This window comes from Aythya fuligula, chromosome 1, assembly GCF_009819795.1.
Source record: "Aythya fuligula isolate bAytFul2 chromosome 1, bAytFul2.pri, whole genome shotgun sequence".
NCBI classification, from domain to species: domain Eukaryota; kingdom Metazoa; phylum Chordata; class Aves; order Anseriformes; family Anatidae; genus Aythya; species Aythya fuligula.
The window spans coordinates 116690186-116715344 of NC_045559.1; the positions used below are offsets into that span (position 1 = coordinate 116690186).

Genomic DNA, 25159 nt, shown 5'->3' on the forward strand with positions numbered 1-25159 from the left:
GTGAAAAGTGAAGGAGAGCTTTTCCATGGGTAAACATGGCTAATGCCCTTCTGTAGGAAGCTAATGCCATTACTGTCATGTAACAGTGCTGTGAATTCAAGGAAAAAATAGCTTAATGCATGATACTATCTGTCTAGATCTGTTAGTGAAGCTGAAGAGAAGGAGGAAAATATTCTATAGCCATGTGTTGTGGCCAACATATAGATGTTGTGGTCACTCAGCTGAAACGTGAAATACACTGAAGTGCAATGGTGGGAAGCTGATACTCGCTCTTCTAACCAAATACAGTATCTCAGCACTGAGTTGAGTATAAATCGTCCTTTCTTAAACAACAGAATGTTCCTTCAGGAACAAAACCAGTGAAATCTGGTTTCCTGCTGATTTTTATTCAACGTCCCAGCACCTCCCAGGCCTGCCTGTTACGCCTTCTCGTGGCACCCTGTGATCCCTCTCATGTCCCGGTTCTCCTCGCCCTCCCACCCCCTCATTTCTCAGGCTCCCTCTCTGACCTGCTGCCTGGGCAGAGCAGCGTGAGCGGCTGGCCAGTACTTGTGTGCTTTTGGCCAGGCAGCTGCTGGTGGATAACAGCTGACTTCTTGCTTTTCCCTCAGTGGGGGCATTAAAGCCTGCTGCCAATTTTCAGTGAACTCGTTGGAGATCAGAATCTCTCCGGCGTCTAACCTCTCCATTAAGTGTGGTTGAGGCTGAGCTGCGGGATCTAAATATACACAGGGAGTGCTACAGGCATTTGCAGATGCCTTTTTTTTTTTTCCCTCAGGTAACCGGAATAATCTTGAAGTAGAACTCTCTAAGAGGAGATTTTCTTTGAAGCAAAACAAACACTCTCATGTTTTAGCTGCACACATGATTTTGCAAAGACTGGATTTGCTTTCATTGCTGCATGTAAACGTTGTGAAGATGTTGGTTCTGCTTTCTTATTTTACCTAAATCGTGAAACATTCATGAAAACCAAGTGTTGGCTGTTTCTTATACCTCTTATGTATAGGGAACATCATGTTAGCAATGTCAGCTCCCCAGGTTAACTCCACCTCCTCTGTTGTCCAAGGCTAGTGGGATTTCTCTCTCCTGTCCCTGGCTGTAATGCTTAGATGTGACTGTCCTGTTCCTCTGAAGGTAGAATTTCTTGCCTGCCAGTTATATGCTGATATTCAATATGGTTATCACTGTGATCCAAAATATATATCACTTTACTCTTCCTTGAAATGTGTTTTTATCTAACATGTGAGGGTTTTCCTACGGTTCATCAGCCGAGGGCAGAAGGTAATCTTACAGTGTGTATTATGATCTCACAATGTCTATTGAAACTGAAAGCAGACAAAATCTCATTCAAGCCAGCTTAATGCTGCCTCTGTGGCAACAAATCATTTTTGAGGAATTTAGTTTTTCTTACTGAGAAGGCTGTGTCATCCTCAAATTGTATGCCAAAGAGCCTGGATTTGGTTTTGGTTCTTGGTGTTTCCTGTGCTTGTTCAACTCACTCAGGTTTTGATGCCATGAGAAAAAGTTAGTAGTGTGTGATAAATATTTGATATACTAGGTGAAATAAACACCACAGTGGCAGCACCTCTCCTGCTGGGTATCAACTGAGGCAGTGATAAGGGGTGAAACAGTCCATGGGGAAAATATCTCTACTATTCTTTCTGGAACTAGAAATTTGTAACCCAAGACTTTCAATTTACCCGCTACCCGCTGTAAATTCACATTGAAAATGTTACAGCCTAGAAGAAAAGAGCATTGATTTCTTTTCCAGAATGGATGTAAGTCATTTTCTTAAGAAACAGTGATAACCTTGAGAGGGGTGCATTTTGTGTGTAAGTGCAAGTTGTCTGTCTGATACTACGCTCATGGTGCATGGCAGGGCAAAGATGAAAACAGTCTGGAACGTGTTCATAGCTCTTAGTCTAATGCACCTTCCTGGCTGTTCAAGAGTTGCAGAAACAAGTTTTTAACTAGTCTGCTAAACTGTGTTTCTCTATGTAAAATTCTTTCTGAATTTCCTCGTTCACAGGAGAGAATCTGCATACATAACCCTTTAAAATCATGGAAGCTGTAGGTGGCACAAGACTAGATGTTTGCATTATTTTCTTTAGTGAATCTGAATGAAGCAAGATTGTTTTACGCTGGGGAAAGGATGAGAAACAAAGCACTGAATTTCTCTCTGGATTTAGTTTACCCCATGCTTGGGTTGGGATTGTTTAACATACTCTCTGGGACTAACACAATATTCCTCTTAATTTGTAGTTTCCTTTCAGTTTATCCGTCTAATTTTCATCAATACATCCTCAAATACATGTAAAGGGAAATGCTTTAGCGTTTCTTAACAAATGCCTTATGCATGAGTGTTAATGTGCATATACTGTGACCTGCATGTAAATGCATTTGCTTGTCTTTAAAGTTTACAGTTTCAACTGGACGTCCTGCCTTTCCAAACAGTGTTGGCAGGCAGCGTGTTATTTAGAGCTGCACGAAGTGGAGTTTCTGTTTTCTGCTAAAAACATGGTGTTCCCAGCATCTAGCCCTCGAGGGGGGGAAATATTAATGCAGCTTAACATAGCGCGTAATAAAAAATACTTTTTAGATTTCTAAATAACATGAGGTTATGAGCCAATCAGGAGAGCTGCCTTACCGACGTCCTGCAACTGCCTGAAGAGACTTGGGAGGTGGTAAAGGAGCCGGCTGCAGTCTGACACAGCTGAAAGCCATTGCATTTCTTTGCATCACGCCTTATTAGTACGGCTGCATTGCCTACGGATCACAGCTTTTATTGCTGCCCTCATGCCACCCGAGCAAGAGAAGCGAGTGACACTGGGTGGCTCTCCCTGTCCCATCTGCCGCACACGCACTAGGTGGCACTGTTGGAGTGCAAGAGTGATCTTCGTCGAGGTTTTGGGTTTGTGCATGTGCCACATCCCAGAAGAAAACCTGTATTATGAAACCAACACGTATATATTTTGTATATGTTTCTGTTGGTAACTACATGGGTAGTTTTGGAGTAACTCAACATGCGCCAACTTGGCATGCAGAATCAATATCAGTGGGTGTTGCTTTTATTTTCTGTCTCAATATGTTGATTTACATACATAACATTTATCGTACCAAGAGCTGCATGTATAGGTTACATAACCCGGCACACTGAGAATGTCTTGAGAAGCAGTTTTGTCACAACCAGTATTGAGAAAATCGTATTTTGCTGCATGTTTACACATACGTTTATTGTTTGCCTCTGAAGCTTTGAAAATTTCTGAGTGGAATTTTGCATATGGGCTTGGCCTTTGTACTTCAGAGTGACAGAAAGGGCACACATAGTTTTCATGGAAAAAAAAAAAGTTGATGTTTTTGCAACCCCCTTGTCTCCTGATTCAGGGAAAGATATTGGAATTTCCATTAGACCATATTGTAACAGGTAAAGGCCAAAGAAAATCACATTGTGTTTCAAGTTCAAGAAAAACTCTGGCATCTGAATTCTTTTTGTATTTTTCAGATTCATACTGCTGCTAGGCAAGTCAGAGTTTAAAAGAGTAGGTTGCTTTGATCTGCTGATATATTTCTGTTTAAAACATTTTAATAACAAACCACTTCAGAAAACATTTAAAGCAACACCAGTTTTATCATTCCCCTCGATTGTACTGAAATCCAAGCTACAAGTGTAAGTTTTTAATCTCTCTTGAGTTCTCTGTTGCAAATTTAAGTTTTAGAGAAAAAACAACTTTATTTTGTGGGTTGAAGTTTAATACACTGGTCAGTTAACATCACTCTTTGCCTGCTGGGCTGCAAATTGTGATCCGGCTTCCTCTCCAGTTTACCCCACGTGTTTATCCTACACTTGGGAGCCTGGGTAGCTCTTGGTTCCTTGGGGCAGCGCCTCTGGCCAGCCCAGGCGTGGAGGTGGCACTGCTCCACCTGGGCAGTACTGCACTGGCTGGACCACAGCAAGCTCTCCAACCTTCTCATTGCACCCGTGCTGGGGCAGAAAAGGCCCTGCAGGTTGTGGTGGGCACCAGAGCTGTGGTAGCATGGACAGCAACTGTCTGAAAATCAAGGAAGGTGACTATCCCTCTCTGCTCTGCTCTCGTTGCACCTCATCAAGATAATGTGTTCTCTTTTGTGTTGGCCAGTACAGGAAAGGCATGGAGCAGCCAAGGTGAGTTTGGGGGAAGCCTTACGATGGTCAGGGTGGAGGAGCAGCCAAGGGATCATGGTTCCTCAGCCTGGGGAACAGACACAGGGCACAAACAGCCACCTGTACCCAACCATGGAGATATTGCTGGCAGGAGGGCATGAGACAATGGGCATAAATGGTAAATCAGGGAGGGTCAGAGTGAGTATTAAAAAAATTCCCCTCCAAGGTCAGCTGGGCCCAGGGCAGGCTGCACAGGCTCCATCTGGGGATGTTTCGTGCCCCACCTGGACATAGCCCTGAGCAGCCTGGTCCAGCCTGGGGCTGACCCTGTCCTGAGTAGGAGACCACGCTCCTGAGGTCTCATCCAGCCTGATTTGTACTGAGGTCCTTCGATTTATGGCTTCATTTGCTTCAAGTCTGCCCATCTGTTTTCCTCCATCTATCAGTTACTTTTCTCTTCTCGCCTTTTCCATTTTCCATTCACTATATTTAACCAGAAGACTCTGTATTTACTCTGTTGAATTTTTATGGAGACCTCATTGGAAGCTGGAAGTTGTGTTGTGAAGCAGCTCAGGGAAGGAATAAGGGGCCAAATGGAGCAGCAAGGTTTTCACCAATACAGGATTAAGGAGGGTCCTTATTGCAGCAGGGCTTTTGGGGGCAACACATATGGGAAGTGAACGCAGGCTGTGTGTCTGGGGTAGGTCAGGACTGTTCATCACTGTGAAAAAAGTTTTGAGAGTGGGGAAAATGAGTGAAAACGAACCTTCCCCAACTCTGGATGAAGTTGAGATGTGGACTGAAGCTATTGGCGTCAGCGTACCAAGATGTACATAAACTTTAAAAATTCTTCTCATATATGCATGATCTGAGCAATGAATAAAATTTTATTTATTTATGTATTTATTTTCCTCCTGGGATAAGCAGAGGGCAAGAAACTCATAAGCCAAGTATTTACTCATTAATCTGGTCTCAAAGGATAAAACTAAAAAAAGAAATTTAGAATTGCTAATTTATTGTTCTATCCCATTTTGAAGCTACATCTGTCATTTCTTTTGCCTGTGTGTGTTAACGGTTTTTGTAAAACATTTTAAGATTATAGGTAAAATTCTGCAACCCATGAAGAAACAATAATTTCGCTGTTGGTTTCTGTGGTCTTTTTCTGCTCTGTAGCAGTAGGAGGGATCCTGGTTTGACTTTGATTAGTGCTCTGTTACAGAAATAGGCAGAAATAAATACAGAAATAAGTATTCATGCTGGAAGTTTAAATCCTTAGTAGAATGGCTTCATAAGCACAATAATAAATAACTCTTGCTGTCTCTGTTGCAGAGGATTTCACACCAGTTCCATATAAAACTCTACCACCACCAAAACCAGAAAAAACGTTTCCACCATATACTGGATTTGGTTCTGAAGAAGATTCGTTATGCTCCTGTAAGGGTCTGCTTCCCAAGCCTCCTCAAAAAGATTTCAAGAAATTCCTGGAGAAAGACAGGTATTTTGAAGAAAAATAATTCTTTTTTTGTTGTTATTTATTTTTGTGAAGGCAACGGATGTTAAATGCAGATATCTTTTTTTTTTTTTTTTTTTTTTTTTGGCAAAATATGGAGTTCATGTGAGTTTTAAGGGACAGGTGCATGAGGACTAGTTTACTGACATGGAACTCCAATTTTCTCGGACCTCAGCAAAAGTCTTCAGTGGCAGTTTCATGGAAGTAGTAGTCCAGGAATTAGTCAGGAATTTTGAATGCTACAGCAGTCCAACACTGATTTGTTTTTTTCTGTCTGACTTTCTTGCGTTTGCTTTGTTCTCTGCTACAACAATATTTTAAAGCATTAACCCTTTACTTTCCGTAATGAAATGCCTTGTCAGGCAATGGTTGTTAGGGCCAAAGTGGAAACGTGGCTATGTGGCACAGCACTGGGAAGGATGGCAGGAAGTCATTCTGTAACTCAGAGAGGTAGGGGAGCCTTGGCTAAGTGGATTCCTGTGGGGGAGATTAGCATATTTCTGTGAAGACCACAAAACAGCAAATTGATGTGCTAGAGAAACAGTAACCACATGTAAAACCTCCATAAAAACAAAGAAAGCTATTAGGAAAAGACTTGGTAGTGCATACAATGGTACTGTACATCATGTAAAACATAACGAATATCCAACTAGTAAGATCATCTGATAGGCCTGATTTCATGGAGGTAGGTCCTCGTATGTATTGCCATTCAGAGTTTTATTCGAAAATATACATGTTAAATACATTTTTCCTCTATAAATGCTCTGGAAAGAAACTTGAAGCTTCATTTGCAACTGAATTTGAATACAAATTCATTTCAGAGCTTTGGCAGAGAAGCAATTTTCCCTGAAAATAATTCCTTTCTATCTGGCTGAGTCTTGTTGGTTCAGTTAATTTAAGCTGAAAATTATTTTTTTAGAAAAATAGGGAACCTTATGCCATTTCCCTCCTTGGTCCAGGAAAAACACAATTAATATATTTTTAAAATCTCAGGGGAATGCATCTCTAAGTGTTGAAAACTTTTCTCACACTCTGTTTTTAATTTCTTACATCTTTTTTAGAAATGGTCTGGAAAGTAACATACTGCGCTTTCTTGCGAAACTTGTTACGGATAGTCCTGTCGACAAGGATCGGAAATTCATTATTTGCTACTTCCTGAGTGATGACACCATTTCAGTCTATGAATATACACAGCGAAACTCAGGTAAGCTTGCAGTCAGTCTCAGTTGCCCTGCTCATTTGATTACAGTTTACAGTAAACATTGTGGCTGGAGTCAGCACTAGCAGAAGCAGGGATGTGGCTTTTTAAATGCACTGGGAATTACATCAGCAGCTCTTCTGCATTATCTTGCATAGCTGTATGTCATAATAATTTATAATCTTCATCGCTCAGAATAATGCTGTTCATGGTATGACAGCACTTCACAATGTCCTTTGGGAACTGGAAGTTTAATGTATTAGGACTTTTATTACATTTTAATTTGCAAATTTGGCCTTTAAGCATTTGCTTTTGTTGTAGATAACATACAGGAATTGTATTGTAATTGATGTGAAAAAGGAACAGGAAATTTAAGACATAAAGAATGAAAGAGTAAATCGTTTGTTTTGCAAGGCAGTGTTATGGTGTTATGACACCTATATAACATCCTTCATATAGAATCAGCTCACGAAAGCAAAGCTGCTGTGACAACTTTTAATATGCATTATCATTAATCATGCAGTGTTGAGCATCTAAAGAGTGAATGTTGCCCTGTGGTACAAGAGTGTGTGTGTGTTTGTGTGTATGTTTTTGGCACAGCACTGGGAAGGATGGCAGGAAGTCATGCTGTAACTCAGAGAGATGGGGGAGCCTTGGCTACATGGATTTCTGTTGGAGAGATGAGCCTATTTCTGTGAAGACCACAAAACATCTGTAGCAACAGTTTCACATTAGTTAACATCCAGAAGAGCTCTGGCTGCTCTCAAGATGTGCAGTTGAAGGGCTGATTGCTGTCAGCCTCTGATAAAATCCTTGGGAGAAAAAAGTCAGGAAGTCGTATTCTCTCAAAGATGAGACAAAAACAGTAATAGAAGTTTTCCTTAGTTACCTTGTAAAGCTCTTGTGGAACCTCCTGACTGGCTCTTCTGATACTGTCTGAATTGTTCTCTACCACCTTCTTGGCACAGAGAGCCTTAGTTTGTTATTTCAGGTACACTCTGCGATGGTGACCAGCTCACTGCACTTAGTGGTACCTGCTTTGTGCCCTGAGAGGGGGTACAGCTCACTGTCCACAGCAAAGACTGTCTCAGGGAAGGCTCTTCATTCTCCTTAGCTCCAGCCTCTGGTGGCAGCAGTTGACTTTGCTAAGGTTCAGTTATCCAGCTTGTAGTTAAGGGCTGAGTGTCCTTGCATCCTTACTTCTAAGCCTTTACTGAAAATGTTTGTTTTTTTTTTTTAATATTAATCCATGTCAGACCTGTGATGAACATCACATTAGTGAAAAGTGAAGGTGTGGTGAATATGTAGATCCTTCTGTATTCCTAGACAACTTTTTCTATGCCAGTGGTGCTACTAAGTCATTTAGGGTGCCCTCTCTCAGGCAAGACCTGAGCCTTTTCAATGCAAGGAACTTCTGAAGGCATATTTGCTTGTATCAAACTATATTATGAATGCATAAACAGAGACCCCACCCACCATCTGAATACAAGCAGTACTCTGAGGAGTGTTTTGAAAATGTGCAGAGCCCTTGAATAGGCTTCACTGACCTTTCACAGGTAGCCCTGCTCAAGAGTAGCTTAAAGATCTAACACTGCTTTATGGCAACAGTGTCCTGTCATTGTTATTTAACTACTTTTCTTCCATGCAGTAGCTTTTAATCTATACAACTTCTTTTATACAGCTAAAGATATACACACATGTATGTGTATTTGTTAAGTGATGCTGCCGAGAGGCTCAAGAGCAGCTCAGTTCTGCACTAGAGCATGACATGTTTGATTGGCTTACTTTATGTCTGGAGACACAAAGGATGCTAAGGGTACAGCTGCACTGTTAAATTGAGGCCAGGGAAGAGTTTGAACCTTGGATCCCTGTCATCTGTATTGCCTGTCAGTCACTCTGGATTCTCCTTTGCACCATTCCAACTAGACAAGGCCCCACAGAGCCCAGGGCCCCTCCTGGAGGATGCTTAGCTCCAGAAAACCGACCTGCAAGGCAGTGAGGACAAGGCTGCATCAGGTTTGGCTCTCTCCACCCTTATCGGTTATCTAACACTGTCCCAGGAGGTTTTGCACACTCAAAAACCCTTCCCAGGCTCTTCTGCCACACCCAGGTGCTGCAAGACATGCCCTTGGTTTTCTGCTGTAAAACACTGCTCCTTTAGACCGCAGCACAGCCCTTGCATACCTCCAAGCAGTTTGAACACACAAAAGTGCTATCTGTGTCTTAAGATCCCAAGTTTATCACATAGGACCCGGAGCAGACCCACGCACTGTGCAGTGCAGCTGTGGTGAGTCACTCGGGTTGGCAGCAGCGTGGTTGCAAGGTCAGAGATTACTCCCTGGCTTCCTTTTATTTTGGAGTAAGAATATATGCTAGGTTTGCAGCTGGGGCCCCATTAGTTATTGCTAGTTGAACAGAGCATGAAACTGTAAATGAGCAAGTTTGCACACCAAGAGTAAGAAATGCCTTCAGACACGTATGAAAGGCAAGTGCCAGCAAATTGGTTTTCAACTTTCCTGGGTTGTTAAGGAGGATGGAGAAGCTGCCTGTTTCAGAGAGGGCAGAAAGATGAACTATGTGGAAGGATATGACTAAGAAGTGCCCTCTGGAGCATTTAGTGATAGCAGCCGTGAAGGGGCAGGATAAGAAATAGAGATGAAGGGATAGAGCAGAAAGAGGTCTGGGACTGCAGAAGTTTCTTTGTTCCCATTTCCTTCCTTTATTCCTTCTGCTTTTCTCTTCCCTCATTTTAGTCACATCTGAAGGAGGAGAGACCAAGTTTCTTTGAGGTTAAGGATGAGAAGGCTTTGCAGAGGTCAGGTATGAGAGACTAGGAAAAAGGGTAAGGCGTGCAAAATGGGAGTGAGAGGAACATTCTTGTGAGGAGCAGAAGTGCTGTTGAATTGAACAGGGTGTGAGAAGAGTAAGGCTGGACACTGCTTAGAAAGTGAATGAGTTAAAATGGTAAATGGCTCCCAGAATAACATTTTGGCCAGTGCACAGGTTCAAATGGCTATCTCTTCCTGTTTTATTTGTGTGAGTTGGTACACACTGGCAAATAAAAATGTTTCAGACCTCAGTTGCTCTTGCTTTTCTAAGTTCAGGGACCAGAAGGTTGCTGAGAAGTACTTCATACTATTAGTAATAGTGTGAAACTCTAATTGAAATACACAGGGTTGGACATCTTGAAGCACTTGTTGAGGTAGGGGTCAAAGCAAGAAAACTTTGGCTCCCCATGTAGGAGATCACAACCCCTTTTTTACCCCAGACCAAACTAGCAGCTGTACAAACACCTGCAAAGTCTGATCTGATCTTAATGGAAGAGGGTCTTTGGTTGTGGTGTTTATTTTGTGCTTTGAGCCCGACTCTTGTAGATTTCCATCAAAACTTCTCATCAGGTTTCAATGTAAAATCTCTAACCTAATGAGTTTTTTTGGGGGGTTGTTTTTCTTTATACCACTTGAAATGTACTCACCCGTAATATTTAAAAAACAATTATCAGACAGAGGTATTAAGGTAAGTTTACAATCCAAATGCGCAGTTGCAGGGAAAAACAGAGACAGGAGTGAAATTTCAGTCTTACAGTGATCGATTTTGTTTAAATATTGCAAACAGTTGCCAGGATTTTACAATGTAAAATTTCATATTTGTTTTAATAGCTAGGTAAAAAGGAATGTGTTAAGATTAGAGTTACATTAGTGATTGGAATCGTTTTTTGATTTAAGCTAGACCTGACCATTACCCTAGAGTATTTTTTTGTCTTTTGCCTTTATGGTACAAGTAAAGCAATTAAGTAAGACATCTGATCCAAACTCTGGTTTAATAAGTAGTTTGGGTTTCACATTCATTTATAATTTTGACTATAAATGGCATTTTATTACACTGTTCATCAGCCTTTTATTGGACTTGCATCACTACCTAATATGTAAAACATCATTAAATGTGACTGAAGTATGCTTTTTGGCTTTTGGCTTGGAAGCTCAAATATAAACAGGAAACAAACCCCAGGCACTCCAGAGTTGTTGTAGGACACATACCCTGATGAAACTAAACATGTGACAGACTGTTTTCTAGAAAGCTTGGTAAATGTGATGTAATCTTGTGGTGCACCAGAAGATATTAATGGAAAGAAAAATGTTCCTTTTAGTATCTTACATACCCTTGAGCACAATGTACAGTTTCCAGTGGCATGAATAAAATCATTATAATGTGAGAAGAAATAATGTGACATACTATGCTCAGAAAGGAAATAACAGATCACAGGTAAGTTGCGTTGGCAGAAGAGTATGTAGAAGATAGTGTCGTGTCACTCCTGCCTTTTTCATATTCAAAAGCCCTTAAAAGCAAGTTAGAATTACAGTGTACCAGAATTCGTGATCTTAGTAGGACTGTATTATACTAAGTTGTGGATTTTTTTAAAAATTTTTATTTTTTTACTTTAACAGTTCAAGGATAATTGCCTGGATCTTGCATTTTGCATCTTACTTTTCTCACGGGTCAGTCCCAAGGCTGGCAGCAGGGTTATGGGAACCATTTGAAGAGGCAAATTTCTCTCACACTTTAGAGAAAAGAAAAAAGGGAAGGTGTTTGGCAGGCATTCAGATGAGACATGTCACAGAATATGCACAGTGTAACTGTTGCTGTGGACACTGGTAGAGGCTGTTCTTTTAGCAATGAGAAGGAGGGAGGCACACATTTTGAAACAAGAAACTCAAGGATGAAAACTAATACATAAATATAAACTGACTGGTTTGGAGTCGTTTTTTTGGTTTATTTTATTTTATTTTATTTTATTTTATTTTATTTTATTTTATTTTATTTTATTTTATTTTATTTTATTTTATTTTATTTTATTTTATTTTATTTTATTTTATTTTATTTTTTCCCTGAGCAAAGCCACTATTAATTATTTACAATTCTATTCCCATAGGGATACTCGGTGGGAAGTTTTTGGAAAGAGGTCGCATTAAGAAGCCTGGGCAGGAGCTCTTTAAGAGTGAGCCATCTGAATACTTCAAGGCTCAGGATCTGTTTGTTGGAGCCAGAGTTTGTTTCCATGGCCACAACTTTCTTTTGGTAGATGCTGATGAGTACACTATCAACTATATGGAGAAGCATGCAAATGAGGTGAAGCAGACTCTTGTTATTTTCTGTTGGCTTTAAGAACTATATCTTATCTATATTATATTTGTCAGAATTGGTTATACCTAATTTCTTCACCCAAAGTTCATGGCCCAGTGCTCTGTCTCTAGCAGTGGATGTAGGAGATGCTAGCTAGGGAGAGCTTTAGAATCTTACTGATGAGAATTTCCTAATTTGATTTATTTGTGTTCATACATATTTATTTTACTGAACATTTCCATTTTAATATTAGAAATTCAAATCACAGTCAGGAATTCAGGCTTACAGTTTGTACCAAGTTTCACTGTCTTTTAGAGTTGCCTGCAGAGGGGAGAGCAGTAATAAAGAAAGAGCTGGACTGCTTCTGTTTATGTGTACATTTTGCTACCAGTCATTACACAGGTGTTTGGTAAAAAGCCCTCATTCACAAAAACCTGAAATATATCCAATAGGAAGAAATGGATTGTCCTCCAGCAATTGCCACAAAAGTCAAAAAACAAACAGATACAGGGATGGAAAATCAAAAGAAAGAAGAGTGCCAGAGCATTTTGTGGGATTTTATGTTCATTTGGTAAAAAATGCAGATTTTTTTTTTAAATGATGAACTTCGTGCTGAAATATTTGAAAAAAATTACCCCAGTTTACTTGGGAATTCCTATTGTGTGCAGTCCCGAACCAGTTGGTTTGAGATGCATCTTAACAATGCAGCAGCTCAGGAGCTAAGGCATTTCAGCATCCCAATCCCTCTTCTGATAGTTGTTTCAGCACCATATGATCTCGAACATCGCCCTTCGGACTAGAAAGTGTTTTGAAGCCTTTGGAGCACTGTATATGCTTCATAGCTTGTGGTGGGGTCACAGCCTGAATTGTGCCTTCAACAGATCTTCTGCAGAGCTGCCCATTACTCAGGCTTGTTAGAATATCCAGGAGGCTTTATTGAGCTATGAGATGATGTTCTCTGCCTTTTAATCCAGACCCTTTGTGGGTGGGGAAGGGAGAAGGTTTAGTGCAGGTTTTAGCTGTTCCCTAACTGCTGGCTCACCGCAGTGAGTGAACCTGCAGGATTCCCCACATGCCAGTAGACCTAGCGCAGTCTTGGGGACCGAGATTGTCATCTTGCCATCACTGTGCTGCCAAGGTAGAGGTAAATTCAGTCTGACTCTACATTATTGCCTTTTGGCCACACGTGCTCTGCTGAAAATAGCAGAACGCAGCGCGGTTCCTTTGCAGCGTGGAGTCAGCACCACCCTGCCTTCCCTGAAGTAATGAGGAAGGTCTGCAAATGCTTGTTGATGTAAAATGTTACGACTGCTAAATGCTTTAAGCAATAAAATACAAAGCTATATACATTATGTTTTCTTACTGCTGGACAGTTTTTACTCCTGGTAGAATAAAAATCAAAGCTATTCTCCAAAATGCAGTCTGCATCATTAGGTTGTAAATGGTCTTTGGAACTGCTGTTTGCATTGATTGTCTTCAAGCAAATAAATGCAATCGTAGTTTTCCAGACTGAATGATTGTATATTACCAAAATAAAATCTGCAAAATGGGAAGAAACAGCACTAAAAACACTTATCTGAAGTGAATTTTGAAATGTTCTTTGCATAGTGAAGAGTTCAAAACAGCTGGTAGAAAAAAACATTTTGTTCTCCCAAGGACAGATGTTTTATTCAGATCCTTTGGCAACAGTTCCAGAAGTAAGGATACACCTTGTTTACCTCAGTTCATTGGCTATGCATACTCAACCCACAACAACTTCAGCAATTATCAGAGAAAAGCAGAGACAGAAGATGGTTAGAAGAGGGGAAAAATATTATTTTTCAGTTATTTCTAGCATTAGAAATCTTTTTCCTTCTGAATCAACAGAGGTTTCCTTTTGGCACAATACATCAGTACCTTTTCTGAACACTGGTGAAAGAAACGTAGACGGAATATTTTTCTTTTGGAAAATGAGATACATTTTCTGTTTCAAAGATGTATTTGTTGTATTGCACTTAAATTAAGGGGCAAAAAGAAATCAATGAATCTTTTTGTTTTGATCACAGCCTGCAATGAAAGTAACTTGAAGAATCTAATTTTCAAAACATTTCAACCCTTAGTTTCTTTTCCAATTTGATGAAAAAAGATGTATCTGGAAACCTTGAATTTGCTTCTGAACAGAACATTTGCATTGTGCACAGCTCTAATGGTATTATCAAGGTCTGAAGAGGGTTCTTTCAAACAAGGCATTGCTGTGCCTCCTTGGAAATGGATTCACCAACTCTGAAGCAGTTTCAGTTGCTTAAACTTCGTAGTCTTCTGTGGCACAGGCACGAAGGTTGATTTTACTTGCGTTGAATCCAACATAATGAAGTCTGACTCAGGCATAAGCAAGACAACCAAACAAAACTAGATTGTGACTACTGAAATGTCAACAGCTACAAGAGAAGTGGGGAAATTGAGTGAGGAGTTATCACCAAGCTACTCGGATACTAGATGTTTACATAGCTGTTTGCAATATATAGTTCAGAAAAAAAGATGTAAAAGCAACTGCTTTGACAATGTAAAGGGCAGTTTTTTAAGTAGCCAGGACACTTTGCCCATCTGTAAATACTCTGCAGATCTATTCCAAGTGCCCAACCTTTTCATAATCTCTGTTCCTTTCTTTTTCAGTAAAAGGCTGTGGCCTTATGGCCCAGACAATAAAGTCTTGGCAAGAGGACTGAAAAAGTTGCTGTCTCTAAGTCTTTTTGATTGCTGGTCAAGCTGCTCCACACTACTGGCTTGTGTGGCATTGCATGCCAGTGTTGTACTTGGAGCAGTTTTTGCATATGCAGCGGCAGTCCTCTCTAAATTTGAGCGCGTTACCCACAACCACTGATTTATTAATTAAATGTGGATCAGCTTATACTGCTCTGGCAGTGCCAAAAGGACTTCCAATACTTCAAATACTTTTCTAGATCTCTTTGAACAGATACGATTCTGTGAACAGACTTTAGCATGATAGGGAACGAGGCCTCATCTCTTCTGTGATAAAGTCCTCAATACGAGTCATACCAAATTTTAAGTGATTGCTTGTTAAAAGTACACTTCTTACTGGAAGAAATGAGAGAAAACTATTTTCAGACCATTCATTGTGCTTTATAACGGAGGTAGAGCATGATAGATGTAAGGGCATATCTGATATTAATATCTGGACTCAGCTGCAGTTTAATGACTAAATACATAGATTTTAATGGTAAAGGTGAACATAGCAAATAAATCTTTGGTAGAGCTCTTACACAGCAATCTGACTATAAGGTGAAAGCCTAAGTGCTCCATTTCTATTTATCTGAATTCAATTTTATTTTAATGGTCTATTTAGGAAGAAATAAGCATTCTTGTTACATGACAGGGAAAATTGTTTCCTAACTGATTTCCAATCTGCTAATTCTGAGTATGTTTTACATAATATGAATGAGCTTATCTGTTGGAACAGTTGATCAGAGCCAATGATGAAAAGATTAGTTTTAACCTGGTAAAATTTATTAATTGAGAATTCAGTCACATGCACCAACACAAAATGAGGGCAAAGTTATTAGATCTAGAATTCAAATGTTATTGCTTCAGTTTTAACAATACAATGCTTGAAGCAAAAGTGAATGCCCTTTCATGTGTCTGCAATAAGCTCTCTGAGAGTGCATGATCTGATGATTTTTGTTTTCTTATTTAATTCTCGGTAGAAAGTAAGTTTTTTTCAGTAGGAAGCTTCCCTCCAGACTTAACATGTTGCAGATTTATGCATTTGAAATGAAACAGTGAAGAAACTAACAGTTCAGCATTGCCCTGCATCCTGATAACTCTTGCTGTTACATAAGTTGCATAGTGCTTTTCTCTTTTGTCTCTGTGTTCTATTTTCCTTTGTTAAGTTCTCTGTGGCTGATACTGGTTTCATCCTCAAGAAACTGAAAGACATAGCTGAACCTCGTTCACGAGAAATCAGACAGGTGTTTGCAGCCACAGACCCGGAGCATACCAAGGTGATCGCGTATGAGCCTTTCAGGTAAGACAGTGGGTTTTGATTTTTAATAATTAGTTGAGGCACGTTCCCCCAGAAAGTATAGGGTGTAAATTACTATTGATACCTTTTGCACATGTTATCTGACAAATGGTGTATGCTTCTTTACATTTACTTGGAGACTTTGTGGGAAAGAAGGCGAACCCATGCCCGGGAAAAACAGAAATGAGAGAGCTTTTCAAGTAATCTGGAAAACACAACTAAAATCTGTCTACTTTTTATGGAGCTGGCACAGGGCATTATGAAGACGGGCAAGTAAGTAGTAATATATTAACCAAAGGATAAAGAAAAGCCCATCCTGAGAGAGTGAAACAAATTAATTGTAGTTTTGAAATTCAAGAAAGAAGGTTTGAGTTGCCTTCTGAAATGGTGTTATTTGGGTTTTGAATCATTGATAAATGAATGATTGGTAAATGAATGAATCATTGATAAATAAACCAAGGTATACTGAAATTACAGGATACAGTGATAAGCATCTTGAAAACATACTGGAAAGCAGTAGTGAGAGCAATGCTTATTAATGATGTGGAACAGAGGAGGAGATTTTACCTAGAAACATCTTGTTCTTCACGGTGGTAATAAACTATATATTTAGGAACTGTCATAATAACTAAAGTGCGTAAGTAGATGTATATTGCATGGAATGTCATCCCTATAGAAATGTTAACCAATGCAGAAAAATCCTTGTGAAATATCTCAGAGGAAATATAGATCTGAAGAAGGTTTTTCCAGTGATTCAAAGTGAAAGTAGTGACAGATGAAAACAAGATGGTATTCAAAAACCAAAAAAGCGTGTTTAAAAAGTAGGATTCAATCTAAGAGAAGCCAGAGCTAGTGGAAGTTTTTGGTCAAAACATTCCTAAACTCCTTGATGTTTTACTCAACAAAAGCAAGATTTTGAATTGTTAACTGCATTAAGAGGGAAAATGTTATTTCTAGAGTAAGAAGAGTAGAAAATTGAAAGTTCATGTGTATGTGGAGAAGCTTTATGGCACTTGTAAAAGGGTTTTAATTTACATGTCAAGTAACTGTTTAAAATCGAACAATTATGGTTTTAATTAAAATTATGAAATAATTTGCAAAATTGTCTTCTTACATGTACTAAGAGCAGATCAAGGCTTCAGAACATTTGCATGACAAAACTGGTGGAGCACACTTTTAGAAGGGTCGATTGTGCTTTCCATGTTTACAGCAGGTTTTTTTTTTTTTTAATTTATTTTATCAAGCAGAGGTTCGGTTGCACGTAATTTAATTACAGCCCAGCTGTATAATTTAGGTTGGTGCTATTTCTTGGCATGTATGGAGGCACTTGGTTTCAGCTATAAAAATACAGTAGCTCTCTCCATGAGCAAGACAAAAAACAGGGGAATCCACATAATGATGTTTTTTAGCCTCAGTGCTCACATAGGCCAGTCTGAGCACCTACTAATGGTCCACATCCCTCCTCTGGTGGGACCTAAGGTGGTTTAACAGGAATCATTCACACACTGCCACAGGAAGGATTTGCCTCTAAGGCAAATTTGACTTCCTTGCTTTATAGTGAAGAGTAGATTTTGTTTCTGTTCATATTTAATGGGTTTCTTTTTTTATTATTATTATCTTTTACTTTCTTTTTTTAAAATCCACATATTTTAGGAAAGAAACATTTTTAATGACAAAGGCAAGAGAGCCCTTCTTTGCATCTATGATAAATCACAGATATTTTTCTACAAAAAGAATATGTATTTCTCCTTCAATTTTATATTTTTCATGTTTACATCACTGCTTATTTTAAATCTGTCATGGCATTTCATGACTAAAACTCACTACAAATGATTATTTTTAATACAGGCAATTATCTGTGTGACAGCTTCAACCAGCGTAATAATCCTCTTACCTTAAATACAGCTAAAGCTTTGCTGTGCTCTAAATTTTGCAGTTCAGGTTTCTTCCTTTCTACCTGTATAATTTCATACAAGTTAAATTTAAAAATACACCTGTAAGTATGATGTAGTGAAGCAGAATTATAATTATACAATTTACTTGAAGTATTCTCAAAACCCACATCAATGGGACATCATCCAGGAAATAAATATATGGTGCGTACAGAAGCAATCCCCAATGCTATCGTTAGAACTATTGAAAGCTTTGTTAAAGAGAGAGGAAGAGAAAATAACTATAACTTAGAAGTCTGTATATCACATGGTTCTATCCAGACTGCTTTTTCTCAGAAGCTGCTGGCAAGACCATTTGCTGTTAGAAACAAAGAACCATGTGAGTTTAGCAAAGATGCCTATCTTTAATTTAGCTTGAGAAATAGCTCTCTTAAGCAGTTAATTATTATTTGTTCTTTCTCTACCAAATTCAGATTGCAATCTCTATTATTCTTCTGGAACAACAACAACAAAAAAAAAGATAACTAACTTGTGGGAACAATAGTTGCAGCTTGTTTATTTTTGTCGGGAAGAGTTTAGTTGTATTCAATGTGTGAATCTTGGGTCTCACTTGTTAGTCCCTAGAAATCACAAGAAAATTCCTTAATTCCCAAATGAGACAATTTTCTGTAGAGTTTTGATGACTTAATTGTCACCAACTGGCTTGAAAAAAGGAAAGACTTAAAAAATTCTGACAGTGGAAAATTTCATGCCATGTGTGGAAATCCAGCCTGTGGATTTCGTGTTCACATGGGTAAAGCTAGCTATATGCTTTCAGCTTTGCCAACCCAAGCATTTAGTGTCAGTCTTACAAGACAATACTATTTCATGTTTGCAGTAATACCGAAAAAAGAGGATCTGATTTTGACTGGATCTCTGAATGCTGCTACAACATAAATAATAATATTCAGTGCGTGTGGTAAGATAATATTACTAAATGGACCAAGTTTTGGTCATTGAGCTTGCATAAACTCAAAATAAGGTTTGATACTGTCATCAGCTCAACTTTTCCTTATATTTATCTCCTGTCTTTGCAAATATCTTGCTTATTTATTTAATGCAAAAGAAATTTAATACAAAAGAATACAAGAAATCTTGCTTATTTATTTAATACAAAAACAACAAACAAACAAACAAACAAAACAACCAACGAAAAAACAGCGGTTTAGTCATTGTAGACACCGTATGGTGTTTAGTATCCTTTTTTGAATAGCTGTGTGAGTGCAATCCTATTCTCTGTAGCAATATCTTCATTTGAGCAGGGCCACACAAGCTTCTGAGACAAAGAGAGTGAAAATTTATATTTGTTAATAAAGTTTTCTAATTTGAAGGGGTACTAAATTTCTGTGCTTTCAGTTCAGATGCGGATGCTAAAAGATCCACTGTCAGAATTGTTCAGGAATTTAACTGCTCTTCAGCCAGCCATTTGAGTCTCGCGTCTGATCTTTTTCTATCACTAACAATTTCTTCCATTTCTTTGCAAGGATTAGTGATCCTTGAAATTGCATCACAGTGATGCAGTACCCTCAAGTGTGCCATAAGGTACAGGTCTAGCTGCAGAAGCCATTATGGTGAAGTTTATTCCTAGTGCAGTTTATCCAGTTGCATCATAAATAGGTAATCTAATTTTGATTGAGACACACAGGCCGATGTTCGTGCTTGTTGTTAAAAGATCCCGCTGATTATGTATTCACCTGAAACAGATTTGGAATCATAATGCCAAGGTATAGTTACACTAATCCAGGTTTGTCTGCCAAGTGCTCTTGTAGCTATTGAGGTAAACTACAGTTCAGTTTTCACAGGAAAGCTGGAAGCCTCCTACATTTGCTTGCTACTGGCATTTTTCTTCCTTCCTGTTGTGTCAACACACAGGACATAGTAGGAGGAACTCTGTAATCACTGGAGGTGGCGCAATCCCTAATGCAAAGCTTGTACCATCTTCTCACTCAGTCCTTTTCTTCCCTCTCCCAAAAATATAAACCAAAGTTTTACGTATAACAAAACTATAATTTAGTCTCAGTGCTTGTTTCCATTTGCTGGTATACAATAAGTGTCTTCAGGAGCTTACCCTAAAATTACTCCAGTACTATTACCAGCAACAAATCCTTGATATTAACAGGAATGATTAGTCATTCAATGCCAGTACTGGCCCATCAGATGGATCTTAGGAACATTTCTTCTTCCTTGGGTTGGGCTGGTTCGTCTGAGCAGCACAGGCAACCTTGGGAGAGCGCATCTCAGACTTTTCCGTGTGGGATCTGATTCCCCACTGACAGTACCCAAGCATCAGCTGGTCTTGCTGCTGTGTCCTTTATTTCTTTGTTGTCAGGAGGGCTTGTGATTACAAGTTGGGTATAATTTTCTGCCCTTTCTGTGTGGCTGATTTGTGTTTCCCTTCCCCCAGCTTTTCCATGAAAGCTGCCCAACAGGGCCAGTTTTCACAGTGATTTGTGGAGTGTGGCTTGACGCTTGATTAATACCATCATTCTCTGTTGGTATCTTCTGCCCCACTTCTCTTCCGATGATGTTTTATGCAACTGCTGTATGCACTTTGTGCTTATAGATAATTAATCATACATTGCAGAATACAAAATACAATTAGGAACAAAACAGGATAATAGCCTGTATAATTCACTGTATTGTTGGACAAAGCTAATCTCTACTAATGTTCCATGCTAGTACAGCATTTCCAGGTAAAAGGTTTCTATAATGATTATGTGTTTTGTTATGAGTAGTCAACTACAGAGGAAACATGGACATCTTCCAAAAGTTAAGAGTTCAGGTACTTCCCGTTAAACCTCCTTGAACAGACCTGGATTTCAAATTTAACTGAATGCTTTCTTTAAAGATTGTAAATAAATACAGCATTTTAATACTTGTTTTCACAGAAATTTAGCAATTATTAACTTTTTAACTATTTTACTTGAACTAATGTAGTCTGTTGTTTTTGTAAACAGAAATTTGATAGTCAGTATCACTGATGGAGCATTTTCAGAACATGAAATTATGACTATTGGGCGCTACTACGGTGTGAAAGAAGAATATGAAACAGACCTCCACCTCCTCCTTGCAGTGGCTCAAGAACAACTGAAGAAAAATAGCTTTGAGAATTTTGGACAACTGTCTGCAGTATTTGTATACAATGATCGTGAAAAGTAAGTTTCCTCTATTTATCCTAGGCTGCTTTCTGGTAAACTCTACTTGCAAACCTACCTAGTTTCTGTTTGTTGCTGAGCAAATGATATATTGCAGTCAAAGAATACTTTTTTGAATCTTAAGCCTCTCTCAGAACTTGACAGTGGATAAGAAAAGGATAGTCTTTTTGTGTCCTTTTCATTTTGTTCATGTACTTTTTGTTAATAGCTGCCATACTGAGTATTCACTGACATAACCAGATGTCTGTTCACAGGCAAAACAGTATATTAAATGAAAGACTAAAAATAGTTATTTATAACAAAAAATGGATTTGTTGTTGATCCTTTATGTTAATCATTTTCCCTTTTTGTTCGGTGATGTCACAGAATAACAGAATCACTAAGGACCTCAGAATGGTGGAGACAGGCTACTACATGCATTTTGAGTTTCTAAGCTGTGTAACAGTGAAATTTCATAAAATATATTTCCATTGCCTCTGACACATTTTCCTGTACACATTAACATTAACTTGAAATAAACCTGGCTAATACCTAATGTACACTTCTCCCTCTCTCTTTCTGTTTGTGTAGATGTGGGGTGCTGCCCTATCAGATGTGCAGGACTATTTGCAAGTCTTTTAAGTTGCCACTGGCTGATGACCTTCTGGAAGCTGTACTGACCATGTAAGTTAAAGGCAGATAGTATGACCTGCATGAATGGGTGCAAATCAGTGTTAAATATTTACTACAGATGCATTTCTTAAGAATTTGTCATCTTTGTAATTTCAGTCATCACATTGTGCTGATTTTGTCCATGTACAGGTGCAGATTTTCCTATTTATAGAATATTTATAATCAACCATGGTGCATCCATCTTAGCAATGTATCTTCTTTTTTTGTCTGGCATGATAGGTCATCTGGGGTTTGCCAGAATTCTATGGATTTAGTCTCATGGTAATCAGCTAATGATACCTACCATTATCAATGAGAATCACTGTATTTGCATTAGTTGTTCCAGTTCATATAAGGTATATAAGGTAAAAACACTAATCTCATAGAAGCAGATGATGAATACAATATCAAGATGAATACAATGAAGTATCTTTGAATCAAGTCGACAGCATTAAGACTCTACTACAAAAAGTGATTTCCTACTCTTATGAACCTCATCTGCAACATTTATTCTATTGTAATTATTAAAAAGAAAAAGGAGTATTGCATGATTTTGGTATTTTCCCATAGCACATTTAACTTTTTTGAGACAAAATGTTTGGCTAGTTGTATTTAAGGAAACAGGAATGAAAAGAACTAGTATTCAATGCACTTGTATAAAAGGCTAAAGTTCAGAGTAACCCAAGGTGTTTTGAATGCTCATATCATCATGAGTTTGGTTTTCATGACCAGCTTTCCTGGTAACAGGTAAAGTACATGCTTATTGGTCTTTTCTTTCTCTTGGGGGAAATCATTAAATATTTTGTCTGTGCCTTCACACTGTGTAAAATGCAGAAGCAGGTCTTGTCATGCTTGGGTGTTTTCATGTAGATACGCTTCTTGATTTCAAGAGGAAATTCAAACTAAACATTTGGATTTATCAAATAATGAAAAGATTCTTGTCAAGCAGAAAGGTGGAATCCATTTTATTAAAACATTTATATACAGCAAGCAAGTCTTCCTACTTCAACCAGTATCAACAAGACTGCTGTTAGAAGTCTAAAGAGATATTTTCTACAAAGCCCTGTTCCCCCCCAAACCAAAATCTTTCAGAATAGTTCCCTGTAGTAGCCAGATAGATGTCTTTGATAATTGGTTGGCTATTAATCACTTCTGACAATTAGGTTACAAGTGTTAGTCATCAGAAACATGTCTGAATTTTAGCATTAATGTAAAACTCGTTTTTAGAACTCCTGCTAAGCTGCCCAACACAAAAAGTGTTGGAGGACAGTTGGCATCCTGGACTAAACAAGGAGTTCTCATAGTTTCCATTTCATAAAGGCTGAAATTGAATAGATGCACAGACAAGGGACTGAAGGTTTTCCTTTAAGTACTAACTCAATGCTGATGAAAAACAGACAGGCCCGACAAATCATAGGCTCCAGAGACATGTTTATTGTTTGTGAATTTATACTAGCTTTTGCAAGATGAACATCTTCTCTTAAAGGGTCTAATTCTAAAGAATTAGATATGAGCTTAGAAGACAAAGAAGAAGCTAAGGCCTGGATTTCACCCAGCAGGTACTCATGACAGCCAGTTTAGGATTCAGCCTCTGTAGGTTCTTTCTGTAGGCGATGGAGAAGGAGAGGCAGTCATCTCAACGCGTGAAAGGGCTGGATTTCAGAACTACCTTCCATTTTCCTGTAAAAGGGTTTGTGGCCAACTTTTATTCCAGATTTCTGTATGAGAAAGTTAAATGGTGTGAAGCTGTGCCTCAGAAATCAGTGGGAGAAGTACTGTGTATGACAGAGCATTATGCATAATGCTGGTTCGAAGTTACAGTAGCAGCTGCTTTGAAAGATGGTGTTTTTTGTGGTGAGTCACTGTGCTGCAGATAAGAAAGAACGTTGCTTTCTTAATGATGTGTGCAGTTGGCACTGCCTTGGAAGAGTATCGTTGCACAAAGGTGCAGAGTCAAGGATTTTGTGAAATGTATTTTAGAAGAGTTAATTTACAGTAATCTGGAAATGGAAAAATAGAGTTGGCTAAATGAGATTTAGACTTTTCCATTCATCCTGCTTTTCTGGTTTGTAATTCTGTGCCCTTTGTGTCCATTGATGCCTTCCGAAGGAAGCAGTGGTAGCATTCCTAATGTATGTATCCAAATTTATGATGGAAGAAAGCAGTACAATGAAAGTTGTTGGACTGATTCCCACAGAATCAGTATATATAGCTAATGCACTAGCTGGACCCTATTCAGCTATAAAATGATCGTAGACGATGTGGATCAGATAATGGTTGAAGACTGGACCTATATGTTTATTCAGCTTTGCTATGTGAGATTAGGTGGCAAAGACTTTCAGTAGGAGTTAATGGTTCTATTTTTCCATTTCAAAAGGTAATGTCCTTAAAATATTTACTATTTACATTTGCAAATTACACCACAACGATCTGTCACTTATTAAAAGCACAGGACAGAACTAGAAGTTACTGTCTAAATTTGTGGTCACCTCCAGATGATCCAGGACTTTGTCTACTCTATCAGAGGAGCATTCAGTTTCCATAAAGAACAGGGAGAATTAGCACAAAGACTGTGAGATTTTGCAAGACCCTTTTAAATTGTCTGTCTAGAGTAAATTAATACTTTCAATTGTGGGATGGTGAAATAGTAGGATTTGGGTACCTAACAAGGTGTCCACTATTGCAGTTCACTGAGCTGTCTTATTAAAAGGTATTTCCTCTCTCCATCAGCATTATTTCACATAGTTTTTCAATTACAGGACAATACAGATTTTTAATCACAATGTATTAAGCAATACATATGGTATACACTTGCTTCTGCCAGTAAACTGGGGTAGCTTATTATAAGCATTTCTTTTAATTTATGCAGGTATAATTAACAATTATGCTTTGTTTAATAAATAAATGTTGTAAAAATGCTGAAATAATGAATTTAGATCCCCCCCCCGATATTTTTATTTACTACAATGCTAAATGTACGCTAACAAGAACTTAAAAAGATACAGCCTTCCCCCAGAGGGTATATGTAAACAGCTGGCAGATAACAAAAGAAAAAATGGTGTGTAGAAGGCATGGATGACAAGTTTACAAGTATTGCATGTGGATGATCCTGCATTAGTTTAGTTGTTAAGCATATGTCCCTACTTTTAAAAAAGTCTTTTAATTTCTATTGAAACTGGCTCTGTAGTTCTCCTCTTGACAGGAGCAGGGTCAGTCTATTAGACCGTGGAGTCTTGGAGTCTGGCATTTATGGTTTTTAAGCTGTAGAAGCACAGCCAGTGGGGAAGAAGTATTATTTTTATATATATATATAAATAATATATATATATATATATATAATATATATATATTATTATTTTTAAAGGTAATTCCTAGTGCTTCAGGTAGCCTTTTCTCCCTGCCCAGCTTTTCCCTGACTTGTGGCACTGTAATAT

At 38.5% G+C, this 25159-nt stretch overlaps 1 protein-coding gene across 2 annotated transcripts in view; it reads left to right on the top strand.

Annotated features, from left to right (window-relative positions):
- The window catches only part of EFHC2 (EF-hand domain containing 2), a 60387-nt gene that overhangs the window by 25377 nt on the left and 9851 nt on the right, over positions 1 to 25159 (top strand). For both annotated transcript variants that reach the window (XM_032207141.1, XM_032207149.1), the window contains exons 8-13: positions 5471 to 5636; positions 6713 to 6855; positions 11780 to 11976; positions 15858 to 15991; positions 20877 to 21074; positions 21645 to 21737. In XM_032207141.1, coding sequence (XP_032063032.1) covers positions 5471 to 5636; positions 6713 to 6855; positions 11780 to 11976; positions 15858 to 15991; positions 20877 to 21074; positions 21645 to 21737 — 931 coding nt within the window. The remainder of the gene's footprint in view (positions 1 to 5470; positions 5637 to 6712; positions 6856 to 11779; positions 11977 to 15857; positions 15992 to 20876; positions 21075 to 21644; positions 21738 to 25159) is intronic.